At 56.3% G+C, this 12,611-nt stretch overlaps 2 protein-coding genes across 4 annotated transcripts in view; both read left to right on the top strand.

The window, feature by feature from the left end:
• The window catches only part of CLCN6 (chloride voltage-gated channel 6), a 35,441-nt gene that overhangs the window by 19,225 nt on the left and 3,605 nt on the right, over nucleotides 1–12,611 (top strand). For 2 of the 3 annotated variants that reach the window (XM_026011929.2, XM_026011930.2), the window contains exons 11-22: nucleotides 90–203; nucleotides 525–691; nucleotides 1,236–1,362; nucleotides 5,062–5,188; nucleotides 5,480–5,633; nucleotides 5,738–5,897; nucleotides 5,988–6,094; nucleotides 7,090–7,276; nucleotides 8,091–8,248; nucleotides 8,432–8,588; nucleotides 9,979–10,086; nucleotides 10,237–10,362. In XM_026011929.2, the coding sequence (XP_025867714.1) occupies nucleotides 90–203; nucleotides 525–691; nucleotides 1,236–1,362; nucleotides 5,062–5,188; nucleotides 5,480–5,633; nucleotides 5,738–5,897; nucleotides 5,988–6,094; nucleotides 7,090–7,276; nucleotides 8,091–8,248; nucleotides 8,432–8,588; nucleotides 9,979–10,086; nucleotides 10,237–10,362 (1,692 nt within the window). The remainder of the gene's footprint in view (nucleotides 1–89; nucleotides 204–524; nucleotides 692–1,235; nucleotides 1,363–5,061; nucleotides 5,189–5,479; nucleotides 5,634–5,737; nucleotides 5,898–5,987; nucleotides 6,095–7,089; nucleotides 7,277–8,090; nucleotides 8,249–8,431; nucleotides 8,589–9,978; nucleotides 10,087–10,236; nucleotides 10,363–12,611) is intronic. The other variant, XR_003236986.2, reaches the window with a different exon arrangement.
• On the top strand, nucleotides 1,429–3,052 carry LOC112929753 (large ribosomal subunit protein uL16-like). The gene has a single exon (XM_026011931.2). The coding sequence runs from the start codon at nucleotides 2,323–2,325 to the stop codon at nucleotides 2,965–2,967; it is 645 nt and encodes a 214-aa protein (XP_025867716.2). The 5' UTR covers nucleotides 1,429–2,322; the 3' UTR covers nucleotides 2,968–3,052.

The raw sequence follows: 12,611 nt of genomic DNA, 5'->3' as shown, positions 1-12,611 counted from the left end.
AGCAGGAGGTTTCCTGAGGCCCCGAGCGCCCAGGAGGAAGTAGGACTTGTCTCTACTGAGTGTTCCTGTGTTTGTCACCTGTCTCCTAGCTCTTTTGTTCCATGTCTGCCACCTTCACCCTCAACTTCTTTCGTTCTGGGATTCAGTTTGGAAGTTGGGGTTCCTTCCAGCTCCCCGGATTGCTGAACTTTGGCGAGTTTAAGGTATGTTTCATCCTTTCTTCCATAGTTTTTGGGGTCATGGGGGGTTTTTTGGTTTTACTTGACCCATGAAAAATGCTCTTATTAATAAGCAAAGTACCTGAGGGCAGTTGTCAGAAGGGTAGGTAGAGCTTCTAGTGGGGCCTCTCTGCCTCGTTAGACGCCTGTGCATGCTCAGTGCTCGGTGCGGGCAGGCTTCCAGCATTGCATTGGCTCTCGTAGGTGGAAAGCTCGCCTCTCATTTCTGTCTTCTCTGCTTCTGTCCCTTCCTGTTCTCATGGGCACTCTGGTTTTTCTCTCTCCCTCCCTTGCCCCTTCTCTCAGTGCTCTGACTCTGATAAAAAATGTCATCTCTGGACAGCTATGGATTTGGGTTTCTTCGTCGTGATGGGGGTCATTGGGGGCCTCCTGGGAGCCACATTCAACTGTCTGAACAAGAGGCTTGCAAAGTACCGTATGCGAAACGTGCACCCGAAACCTAAGCTCGTCAGGTACCTGGTCGCCTCCCCCAGCCTGCTGTGGCTCCCTGAGCTTCCTGTGGACCAGGCCATCTCTCCCGAGGAAGGCACTCGTGCGAGCTGACTCTGCTTCCCACACCGGCTTGATTTCATGTCTAAGCCTAAAAATGTAGACCGGGTCCTAGATCTACTCTATTTGTCAGACAGGCCAAAAGTCTGAGTCTGAGCTTAATTTATATCAGAGGTGCTGGTTGCCTCCCAGCCACGAGAACACACGGCAGAGTCAGAAGGGTTGACGAGACTCTTGCCCCGGGACCTAAAATGGAAGGCCGTTGTGTTCCTCAGAGGGAGAGGAAGTGGGTGTAGCAGCCCATGTCACTGGTACCCACAGGTGATGTACAAATTGCCAGGATAGAGCAAGTCGCTGGCAAATTCTGCACGTGTGCTCTCTTACTCGGGCTGCTGTGCATGCTCTTTGGGGGAAATGAGGGTTGGGGGTAGACAAGGCTGTGTTGTTTAGTTCCCGAGGCTGGGGGGTCTTTCTGTTCTGTAGTAACAGCTGTGCTTTGCTTCCTAGAGTCCTCGAGAGCCTCTTGGTGTCTGTGGTAACCACCGTGGTGGTGTTTACGGCCTCGATGGTGTTAGGAGAGTGCCGACAGATGTCTGCTTCGGGTCAAATCGGTAATGACTCTTTCCAGCTCCAGGTAAGCGCTGCGCACCTGCCGCCTTTGCCCTATTCCCACAAAGAAGATGATTCCACAAACGTGTGATTGGCCTCTGCTTACAGCTGGGAGAGGTGTTTCCTTGCTCTGTGCCTGTATCCGGTTGCTAAGAGCTAGAGGAATCCGCAGGAGCCTTTTCACTGAAGAGAAAAGACCGTCTTCCTCTTGTCTTTCTCTGTCTTTTTCACTTCTATGAAGAGTCATGGTCATCATAGAAGGAAGCTCCTCTCTTTCTCTTTCTCTCTCTTTCTCTCTCTCTCTCGTTCTCTCTCTTTGTTGAACAAAAGTAACTGGAGACAAGCTCAGGAAGCAGACGACCGCTTCTTCACCAAACCCCAGTTTACTCTTACCTCTTCACCCCTGAAAGGTGCCCACCAGCCTCACCCCCATGGTTGTGAGCATCACTCTTGAGACAGAAAGGAATGTCTGCCTCAGGGTGATCAGTGCTCTGGCTCTCTGGGCATCTTGTTCTTACTGGGTTTAGGTTCTGGCCTATGCTCTTTTTCTATTTCTCCTCTCTTCCTAGGAATATGTAGTACTTTCTAGAACCTTTTCTTGAAAGAGCAGAGGCAGTGAGGGAGGCATTCCAGCTTACTCTGCCCTGATAATCTCTGGTCCAAGCTAGTGGCTCTGAGAGCTGCCTGTGGTCAGCCAGATGCGTGGTTCTGGCCCCTAGGGACGAGGCTCAGGAACGGTCCCTAAGTTTCTTGTCATCTTCTTGCCCCTGCGGAGCTTCGTGGGGACTTTGTCGTGGATGGCTGCCCCTCTGGTGTCCCCAGGAATGTCCATGAAGAGCAACAAGTGTTAGATCGGAGGTTGCCAAACTGTGGCCCGTTGGCCAAATGTGGCTTTGGCAACTGCTTGTTTCTCTGTAGCCCTCTAGCTAAAGAATGGTATTCACGCTCTTTTTCCTTCGCGCACCACTGAAGATCTGGTGTCGCCATGGGTCGCCGCCCCGCCCGGTGTTACCGGTACTGTAAGAACAAGCCGTATCCAAAGTCTCGCTTCTGCAGAGGTGTCCCTGATGCCAAGATTCGCATCTTTGATCTGGGGCGGAAGAAGGCAAAAGTGGATGAGTTCCCATTATGTAGCCACATGGTGTCAGATGAGCATGAGCAGCTCTCCTCCGAAGCCCTGGAGGCTGCCCATATTTGTGCCAACAAGTACATGGTGAAAAGCTGTGGCAAAGATGGTTTTCACATCCGAGTGCGGCTCCATCCCTTCCATGTTACCCGTATCAACAAGATGTTGTCCTGTGCTGGAGCTGACAGGCTGCAGACAGGTATGCGAGGTGCCTTTGGGAAGCCCCAGGGCACAGTTGCCAGGGTCCACATTGGCCAAGTCATCATGTCCATCCGTACCAAGCTGCAGAACAAGGAACATGTGATTGAGGCCCTATGCAGGGCCAAGTTCAAGTTCTCTGGCCGCCAGAAGATCCACATTTCCAAGAAGTGGGCCTTTACTAAGTTTAATGCGGACGAATTTGAAGATATGGTGGCCGAAAAGCGGCTCATCCCAGATGGCTGTGGGGTCAAATACATCCCTAATCGTGGCCCCTTGGACAAATGGAGGGCTCTCCACTCATGAGAACCTTGCACCACCCGAACCCTATTCATGCCCACCAATAAATCCTGCTTCCTGTCAAAAAAAAAAAAAAAAGAAAGAATGGTATTCACATTTTTAAAGAGTGTTTAGGAAAAAAAGAATATACAGCAGAGACTCTGTGGCCTATGAAATCTAAAATTCTTACTATGTGGCTATTTATGGAAAAAATTCACCAACCCCTGTTACTTGCTAATACTGAGGCTGCCTCATTACAGAGCAGTATTTCCTAGACGCGTTCTGTGGAACCCTGATGCATATGATTCAAAAACAAATGGAAAAGGATCCTGTGGTCTAAGGGGTTAGCCAAAATTAAACGAATTGCTTTAATACAGGACGTTCTAGGGCCTTTAAAATTCTGTAAGTGTTACAAGTGTTTGGAGTATTTCTCGTGCGCCAGCTGTCCCACCAAGCACTCGCGTACATGACTTCGTGTGGTCTTTACCACCGCCATGTTGGCTGCTGTTATTATCCACGTTTACAGAGGAGAAAACAAAGTGAGGCCTCTCTTTTTATTTTTCTTGAAATTTTCTTTATTTATTTGAGAGTCCATGAGAGAGCGGCAGAGGGTGAAGCAGGCTTCCCACTGAGCAGGGAGCCCGATGTGGGACTCGATCCTAGGACCCAAGGATCATGACCTGAGCCAAAAGCAGACACTTAACCGACTGAGCCATCCAGGCGCCCCACAAAGTGAGGTCTTGACCTGCTCTCACAGGGGATAGTATATGCCATGAGGTCAGCATTAACCTATTTCACAGGTGAGGCAGCCAGAGCGTTGCAGAATGAAGTGCCGCTCCCACGGTCGCTGTAGAGCAGCCGTCTGATGCTGGAGCCTCTGCTCTGCCTTCAAGTGAGCTCCAGCAAGTGCTGTGATGCATCTCTGCGCATTCGACGCAGGACTCTTTCCAGGGAGCCCCTGGGCCTGGTGTACCCCCCAACGTGGTTTGGGAAACCCTGCACGTGTGGATCATCCCGTGGTCGCCTCATTGCGAGCCACACACGTTTCTCCTTTGGCTGCTCGTCTCTGCCAGGTTCCACCAGGAGGGGGCACTGACCTGCTTCCCTTGGTGGTCTTCAGCCATCCTGCCCAGGCAGGCCCACCTGGCAGGCCTGCACCCCCATCACCTAGTGTGGTGATAGTGTCCACATAAGGGTATCTCTACAGTGTCCCCGATAGACTTGAATCCAGGAAAGTCCATTCCTTTTAGTGAACCGTGTAGTAACACTCTGTGTGTGTGTGCGCTGTGGTAAATGTGAAGTATACCAGCTCCACCGTAGGACACTGTCAGCTACAAGATAAGGACTGTCCTGCTCTGCTGTGTCGGGTACACTTGGACCCAAGCTCGAGCTTGTAAATAAGCCCTCGTGTGTTTGCAAAAAATAAAAAAAATAAAAAATAAGGACTGTCCTACTCCAGCGCCTTTGCCTCTGATGAGTCAGGCAAGTATCAGTATTCCATTGTCCTACACAAAATGGTGGAGAGAACAGGAGGTCTGAGATATGGAGAAATAACCTCTTTTCCCAGGTTGGGTTTTGTTCAGCCAGCTGGGCCTTGGAGGGAGAGGCAGGAGCATCCAGGCCCCATGTGGGAGTGTTTTCTTCTGCAGAAAATTCAGGGCAGAGGCCTTTTCCATTTGGAGCCAAAGTTGGGGTGTGGGGTCAGGCAGTACCCGGGCCTGTCCTCCACCATCACCTGTCAGCTCCCAGCTACTCACCTGTCACCTGCCTCGTCTCCCCCACAGTGCACAGGGCTGTTGGGCCAGACTTCCAGTGGTATCACTTACAAAATTAGCACTGGGAGGGGAAGCAGAGCCAGATCCATGGTGTTGCATTGTCATAACTCAAGCGCCCTCATCCCAGGTCTTTCTTCCTCAAAGTGTAAGGAATATAGTCTCATGGTTGACTGCTCTTGGCTAGAGATGTATTTTTTTTGCCACCTGTCTCATCTCCCAGTAAAGCTTGCAAGCCAGACTTTCTCCACCTCAGCAGAGACCTGCCACTCCAAGACTTTGAGCACCCTGGTCACGTATGCGGACTTTGTACTGCCCTTGTGCTGACTTTTTGATCCCTGTGTCTTAGGTCTCGTCAGAAAATGTCAATTCAAGTATCAAGACCTTTTTTTGCCCCAATGAGACTTACAATGACATGGCCACACTCTTCTTCAATCCCCAGGAGTCTGCCATCCTTCAGCTTTTCCACCAGGATGGTGAGTATCTGGGAGCCTGCCCGTTCTTGGGTGATTGTTTTCTTTCTGCAGGGAACAGATGATGGTTCCTCTACACCTTCTGTTGGCCCATAGACACAGCCAGGCTTGCCCTCAATTCTGATCAAAATAGGACTTTTCTTTTGTACTAGCAACCCAGACAAGGCTAGAGTCTCTGCCTCCAGTGTTGGAAGTGAACTGGTTGGGGTGGGGAAGGACCTGGGATGGGCCAGGGCAGCCCGGTGGACCTGGTGGCACCTGGCAGTGGAACTCAGGTTGGTTCTTGCCTCGCAGGTACTTTTAGCCCAGTCACTCTGGCCTTGTTTTTCGTGCTCTACTTCCTGCTCGCATGTTGGACCTATGGCATTTCTGTTCCAAGTGGCCTTTTTGTGCCTTCCCTGCTGTGCGGAGCTGCTTTTGGACGTTTAGTGGCCAATGTCCTCAAAAGGTAAGTGTGTGCATGTGTGTGTGCGAGCATGGCCATGTGTGCATGTGCACACGTGTGCAAACCTTGTCACTCTAAGCCGTGGTCTTGGTTTCTCTCTTGCCCAGCTACATCGGCTTGGGCCACATCTATTCGGGGACCTTCGCCCTGATTGGTGCCGCAGCTTTCCTGGGCGGGGTGGTCCGCATGACCATCAGTCTCACGGTCATCCTGATCGAATCCACCAACGAGATTACGTACGGGCTCCCCATTATGATCACTCTGATGGTGAGTACTCCCCCTCTGGGCCTCTCTCAGGCACAGGGCCGAGCTCAGCCCCCCAGCAGCCTCTTTTCAAGTCTTTCCTCTGTGTTTCAGGTGGCCAAATGGACAGGGGACTTTTTCAACAAAGGCATTTATGATATCCACGTGGGCTTGCGGGGCGTGCCACTCCTGGAATGGGAGACGGAGGCAGAAATGGACAAGTGAGGCTCGCCCTTCTCTTCTGTCCTGGTTGCAGAATGTATGACCTCGGGCCCGAGGGTGGGGAGTGGTGTGCATCAGGGTGGGGAGTGGGGTGGGAGTCCAGTGAACTGGTAGGTAACTATGGAAGCAGTGAAGTGTGGTGGAGCTGAGGGCCAGAGGTGGGCAGCTGCTGCATGGTTTGGTGTGGCTCCCATGGCCGCCTGGTTCAACATGAAGGCAGGTTCTGATCAGGTCTGCGTTACGACCGGATGTTTCCGCTAAGGGTCTGCTGAGCCCTGTGAGTGAGAACCAGCCTGCCCCACGCGTGCCCAAGGAAGTGTCATGCCATCAGCAGTGACTATTCTGGGCACAGTCGCCGATTTATCCATCAGCTTGCAAATGGTTTGGGCCTCCCGTGTCTGGGGATCCCACAAGGCCCTTACAGTCCAACAGGGGGATCAGCAAACTTCTGTAAAGGGGCCGCTGGTAAATCCTTTCAGCTTTGCAGGCCACGTGGTTTCTGTCACAACTCCTCAGCTCTGTCACCGCAGTGCACAGAGCCGTGGACGTGGTAAATGAGCGGGAGAGGCCAGATTTGACCTGGGACCTGCGGTTGCCCCCTGGTCTAAAGGGATAGCCCCCCTGCCTTTTTTTTTTTTTTTTTTTTTTTAATGAATTCTGGTAGTACCATTAGCAATCCGTGATAACATGAGGAATTGCCACAGAGGGCTGAGGAAGGGATGGCCAGTCACCCGGGCAAGTAGGTGAAGTTTGTGCTGAGAGGACATTTTGTGTTGAGCTGAGGGGTGAGGAAAGGCCCACCGGCTTGGCAGAGCAGGGAAGGGCATTCCAGGCACGGGGAAGGGCACTTGCCAAAGGATAGAAGTACCAAGGAACGCGCGTGTGCAAGTAACTGCTAGAGGAGGCTCAGAAGGTGTGCGGGAGAGCCAGGACTCGCTCCTGGGGCACTGTGGGCTCTTCTTGTGAGGCTGGACGGCTTTCCTCCCTCCCCCAGACTGAGAGCCAGTGACATCATGGAGCCCAACCTCACCTACGTCTACCCACACACCCGCATCCAGTCTCTAGTGAGCATCCTGCGCACCACGGTCCACCACGCCTTCCCGGTGGTCACGGAGAACCGGGGCAACGAGAAGGAGTTCATGAAGGGCAACCAGCTCATCAGTAACAACATCAGGTTCAAGGTACGGCACCGGAGGGAACGGTGGACGAGAAATAAGGCGCTCCCTGACGCACGCACCTGCTAGTACTTGCCACACCCCGTAGATGGGGGGCGCTGGTGGGCTCTCAGGGAGCATCTGCCTCCTTGTTTGTGTGGCAGTGAGTGTAGACGTGACTGCAAGTGTGGACTTTGCTGGCCGTCAGGGCACGTGTCCATTCTCACCCAAGTAAATGCGTGGATGGAATTTTTTGTCTTAGTCGGCATTGTTTGTGGTGTGTAAGTGGTTTCAGGAGCTTTCTAGAGTTGCCTAGGCAGAAAGGGACTCTGGCCTTCTTAAGACAAAGAGAAATCAGCTGGAAGCTGCAGGGCTGACCGGGGAGCTGGGGGGCCAGAAGCGGTGCGCTGGGTGTGCAGGCGTCTGGCAGACCCCGGAGGGTGTTGGGAGGCGTGGCCACCAGCCTTTGTTCCTGATTTGAAATCCAGGCAGAGGGAGAGTCCCGTGTGCCCACCGTTGGCTCTGGGGGCCGGGCACATAGACGGTCCCACCATGACATCACATGGGAAAGGGCTCCCCCTGGAGAGTCGAGGTGCTGTTCTCAAATCAACGGAGGGGGGACGTTGGGCTGGTCTGCACGCCCTGAGAGCGGAGAGGCTCCCTGCAGCCCCGGCCCGTGAGCCACGGCGAAGACGTCTTGCCCTTGCTGTGTCGGCATAGGCTTGGCCCCACTGGACCCGCATCCTTAAGCTACGGAGGTGCCGCGGTGGCGTGCCATGCCCAGCAATCCGTGGCCCCCCTGGTAGAAACCTCTGTCCCCATCACCCGTTCCCACGCACAGAAATCCAGCATCCTCACCCGGGCTGGCGAGCAGCGCAGACGGAGCCAGTCCATGAAGTCGTACCCGTCGAGTGAGCTACGAAACGTGTGTGACGAGCACCTCGCCTCCGAGGAGCCCGCCGAGAAGGAGGACCTCCTGCAGCAGATGCTGGAGCGAAGGTGAGAGCACAGCCCCCCGCCGCACAGGCACCTGCTCACAGGGCTCAGGAAGGGCCAGCGCTTTGCTCTGAGGCAGCTCCCGAGCTCCCTGGGGATTCGGGGAGCTGGTCAGGGATGTGGGGGCAAAGCAAGAAGCAATCCTGCTGAGGGTGTGCTAGGCAGTGTCTGGTTTTTATATAACAGATACACTCCCTACCCCAACCTATACCCTGACCAGTCCCCGAGCGAAGACTGGACCATGGAGGAGCGCTTCCGCCCTCTGACCTTCCACGGCCTGATCCTGCGGTCACAGCTTGTCACCCTGCTCGTCCGAGGAGTTTGTTACTCTGAAAATCAATCAGTGAGTCTCTCTGGTCTGCGCTGGGATTCTGGAAGGCACCGGGTGGTAGGAGCACGGGGAACAGAAGTGGACCTTTGGGAGTCTGTGTGCCGGCGGGCTGCTGTCCCGTGCTTGTGCAGCCAGCCCCATGGTCCCCTCGGCCGTGGCCGGTGCCTGTCAGGTGACACGCGGTGGGGGGCTCCCCCAGGCCCCCTGACAACCGCTGCCCTTGTAGCCTGTAGGCTTTTAATAGACTTTGAGTTTTTTTTTAAATGCTGTTCTCCCCACTAATTTTCTTTTTCTTTCATTTGGGTTTTGTAGAGACAAGTGGGGGGGGGGGGGTGTGTTGTTGAAAGTGGTCCCTCTCGTGACCTGAAGGCCTGGCCATCCCCACACACGTCACCCCCTGTAGACAAAGCCTGCAGAGTTGCCCAGAGGCCTGCTTTCCAGACTGTCCTGCTTGAGCTCTTGCCCACAGGAGCACAGGAGGGCCGAGGTGGGCTGCGTTAGAGGCCTTGTCTGGAGGCAGAAACCAGCCAGTGCTGGCCTGATGGAGCAGCGGGAGCTGCGTGCCGCTGGGCGGGCGGTGGGCGGAGAATGCAGCGTGCAGAGTGGAGCCGTGGGGAGAGTGACCAGGGCAGAGCAGTGACCAGCACTTGTGGCCACTGCGCCCAGCCTGAGACCCTGTGGTGTGGCCCGGGTGCCCTTGGAGGGTTGAGGGCAAATGCGGGAGACGCGGGATGCAGGGGCAGGAACAGAGCCGCTGTGTCCAACTGCCACAGACCAGGTGGCTGCAAGCAGGAGGAACGGGTTCTTCCGTAGTTGTCAAGGCCGGAGTACAAAGCCCGCACCTCAGCGGGGCCTTGGCTTCCTCGTGCGTGGAGGCTGCCAGCCATGCCTGGCTCTCCTTGACCGTGGATCTGCCACTGCAGCCTCTGCTCCCGAGTCACGTGGTGTGCTCCCTGTGCGCCTCTCCTCTTGATACTGTCGGTGGACTGGGGGTCACCCCAATCCTGCCTGCCCTCTTCTGAACTGGCTTCTGTCTGCAGAGACCCTGCTTCTGACATGGCCTCACCCACAGGGTAGCAGGAGTTAGCGCTAGTCAGGCGTGTCTTTTGAGAGACACGTCAACCCATGGGAGCTGGTAGGTAGCTCTGCTCTCATGTAGACTCCAGGGCAAGCCGTGTGCACCTCACAGACGGAGAGAAGCGGGTTCAGAGAGAGTAGGAGGTTCGCCGAGGGGCACAGCGAGGCTGGGAGCTGGCCTTGGGCCCCCGGCCTCTCACGGCAGAGCCCCCGTTCTGTACCACCTCGCACCAGGTGGGGTTGTGGACGTGGAGAGGGAGGGGCTGTAAACGTCCCCGACGGTGGCTGTACCGGGTACAAGGACGTGTCTCGGTTGGGATTGCAGAGCGCCAGCCAGCCGCGCCTGTCCTACGCCGAGATGGCTGAGGATTACCCGCGGTACCCCGACATCCACGACCTGGACCTGACGCTCCTAAACCCGCGCATGATTGTGGTGAGCAGGGCTGTCCCCGTGGGGCCGGGCCCCTGGAGGTGGCCAGCAGCCTGTCCTGCACGGAGCTGACCGCTGCTCGTCCGTGTGTTCACGCCTCGTCCAGGGCAGGGCGTGAGTGGCCACAGGTGACTTGTGTTGTCTTCTCTGCAGGATGTCACCCCATACATGAACCCTTCGCCCTTCACCGTTTCACCCAACACCCACGTCTCCCAAGTCTTCAACCTGTTCAGAACGATGGGCCTGCGGCACCTGCCCGTGGTGAATGCCGTGGGAGAGGTGAGTCTGGTTTCCAGTCGTGCCCGCGGCTGTGCCTGCTTCTGGAAGGAGCCCGTCCCCACTGTGGGAGTCAGGGCTTCCCACCCAGGAGGACCCCAGAGGACCCAGGAGACCCCGTCCGCCGCTGCCCCCTGCACGCCCTCAGCTCGGCCAGCAGGTGTCGCCAGTGTCGCAAGCGCGGGGCATCCGGGGCGTCCCTGGCCGTCCTCCAGTCCTCCGTCCTCCGTCCTCCATCCTCCAGTCCTCTGTCCTCCAGTCCTCCGTCCTCTGTCCTCCAGTCCTCCGTCCTCCGTCCTCCAGTCCTCCAGTCCTCCATCCTCCAGTCCTCCGTCCTCCAGTCCTCCGTCCTCCGTCCTCCAGTCCTCCAGTCCTCCGTCCTCCAGTCCTCCGTCCTCCAGTCCTCCGTCCTCTGTCCTCCAATCCTCCGTCCTCCGTCCTCCGTCCTCCAGTCCTCCATCCTCCGTCCTCCAGTCCTCCATCCTCCAGTCCTCCGTCCTCCGTCCTCCAGTCCTCCAGTCCTCCGTCCTCCAGTCCTCCGTCCTCCGTCCTCCAGTCCTCCATCCTCCAGTCCTCCGTCCTCCGTCCTCCAGTCCTCCAGTCCTCCGTCCTCCGTCCTCCGTCCTCCAGTCCTCCAGTCCTCCGTCCTCCAGTCCTCCATCCTCCAGTCCTCCGTCCTCCGTTCTCCAGTCCTCTGTCCTCCAGTCCTCCATCCTCCGTCCTCCGTCCTCCAGTCCTCCAGTCCTCCGTCCTCCGTCCTCCAGTCCTCCGTCCTCTGTCCTCCAGTCCTCCATCCTCCAGTCCTCCGTCCTCCGTCCTCCAGTCCTCCGTCCTCCGTCCTCCGTCCTCCAGTCCTCCAGTCCTCCATCCTCCGTCCTCCAGTCCTCCGTCCTCCGTCCTCCGTCCTCCAGTCCTCCGTCCTCCAGTCCTCCGTCCTCCGTCCTCCAGTCCTCCGCCAGCTCCTGCTCTTCCCGCCGGGCCTCGCCGGGCCTCCCTGGGCCTGCGCCTCCTGGAGGAGGAAGGGGCTGCTCCCCACCCGTCCTGGGCACCCAGGACAGTAAATGAGGGAATTTCCAGCAGGGCGCTCAGAATTTTAGAAGATCCAATTAGATACAACTAGCAGTCAGTGCTACAGACTTTCCTGGGTTTTTTTCTTGGAACTCCTTTTTTCCTCATCACATGGCTGTTTAGGTGTTAAAAAAGAAAAAGAAAATACGGGGCAGGATAATATGAACAAAAGAGCAGTACGAAGCGCACACCGCACAGGTAGCCACAGTCCTCCTAAGGTAGATCCTTTGGTGTTTTTCCCTCTGCGTCGAGGAGAGATTTTACGTGTCAGGACCTAACGAGAGCGTCACCGCTGTGTGCACGGAGACCCTCCTGGTCTGGGCGAGCTGCGGGAGATGCCTCTCCGCGGCAGGAAGTAGTCGCTGACGGTGTCTTAGTGGGCTCGCCGGCATCCTGCTGGCCACAGCCCTCTGGTGGGCGGAATTTAAGGGTCGCCATCACCCTCGTGAGGCTTTTGATGCCCTTACGCTGCCAGTCTTCCCTCCGGGCAGTGAAACCTCAGTAAACAAGCGCCGCCCAGCAGGACGCGGGCACAGCGCAGCCTGCCCTGCTCTCCTGGGCGCCTGGTTGTGCCGATCAAACTTGGTTCCTCGAAACACGAGCCCGCTGACGGTTCTAACAGGCTGTGGCGTGAAGCGCCAAGTCAGTGGCCGCCGTGAGCAGCTCAGCTTCTGCGCACACAGGCCCTGTCACCAGAGGGGCCAGGCTGCTCCCTGCGCCAGCGGTTCTGACTGCACGTCGGTGGGCGCCCCGCAACAGGACTCCACGCTGACACCATCCGCCTGCAGACGGCACCAGACCCCGCACGTTCGGGGCTCAGCCGGACAGGACTGGGCCACCCCCCCACCCCCACCTCCGCTGCTGCCACTTTGCACGTCAATCAAAAGTCCAGGTTGTTGCCTGTGTTTCTGGGCAGGTGGCAGTAAATTGGAGATTCCCGTGCTCTTCTGCTCCTGGAACTCAGGAGAACAGTGTCCTTAGCAGGTTCCCAGTGTGCCCGGGAACGGCCAGGTGGAAGAGGCCTGGGGCAGGTGTGGGGAAGGGATGCCAAGCTTCCACACCGTCTCCCGCACACGATGCTCCTGGCACCTTACGTGCTCGCCCGCACAGACGTTGTTCAGTGTTGGTAGCTTCATTACGTACGTACACGTGATTGAAGACATGGCGGCCTTTGGTGATTGATT

Source organism: Vulpes vulpes, chromosome 2, assembly GCF_048418805.1.
Source record: "Vulpes vulpes isolate BD-2025 chromosome 2, VulVul3, whole genome shotgun sequence".
Classification (NCBI taxonomy): domain Eukaryota; kingdom Metazoa; phylum Chordata; class Mammalia; order Carnivora; family Canidae; genus Vulpes; species Vulpes vulpes.
The sequence above is the reverse complement of the archived record's forward strand: the minus strand, read 5'-3'. Positions and strand labels throughout refer to the sequence as shown.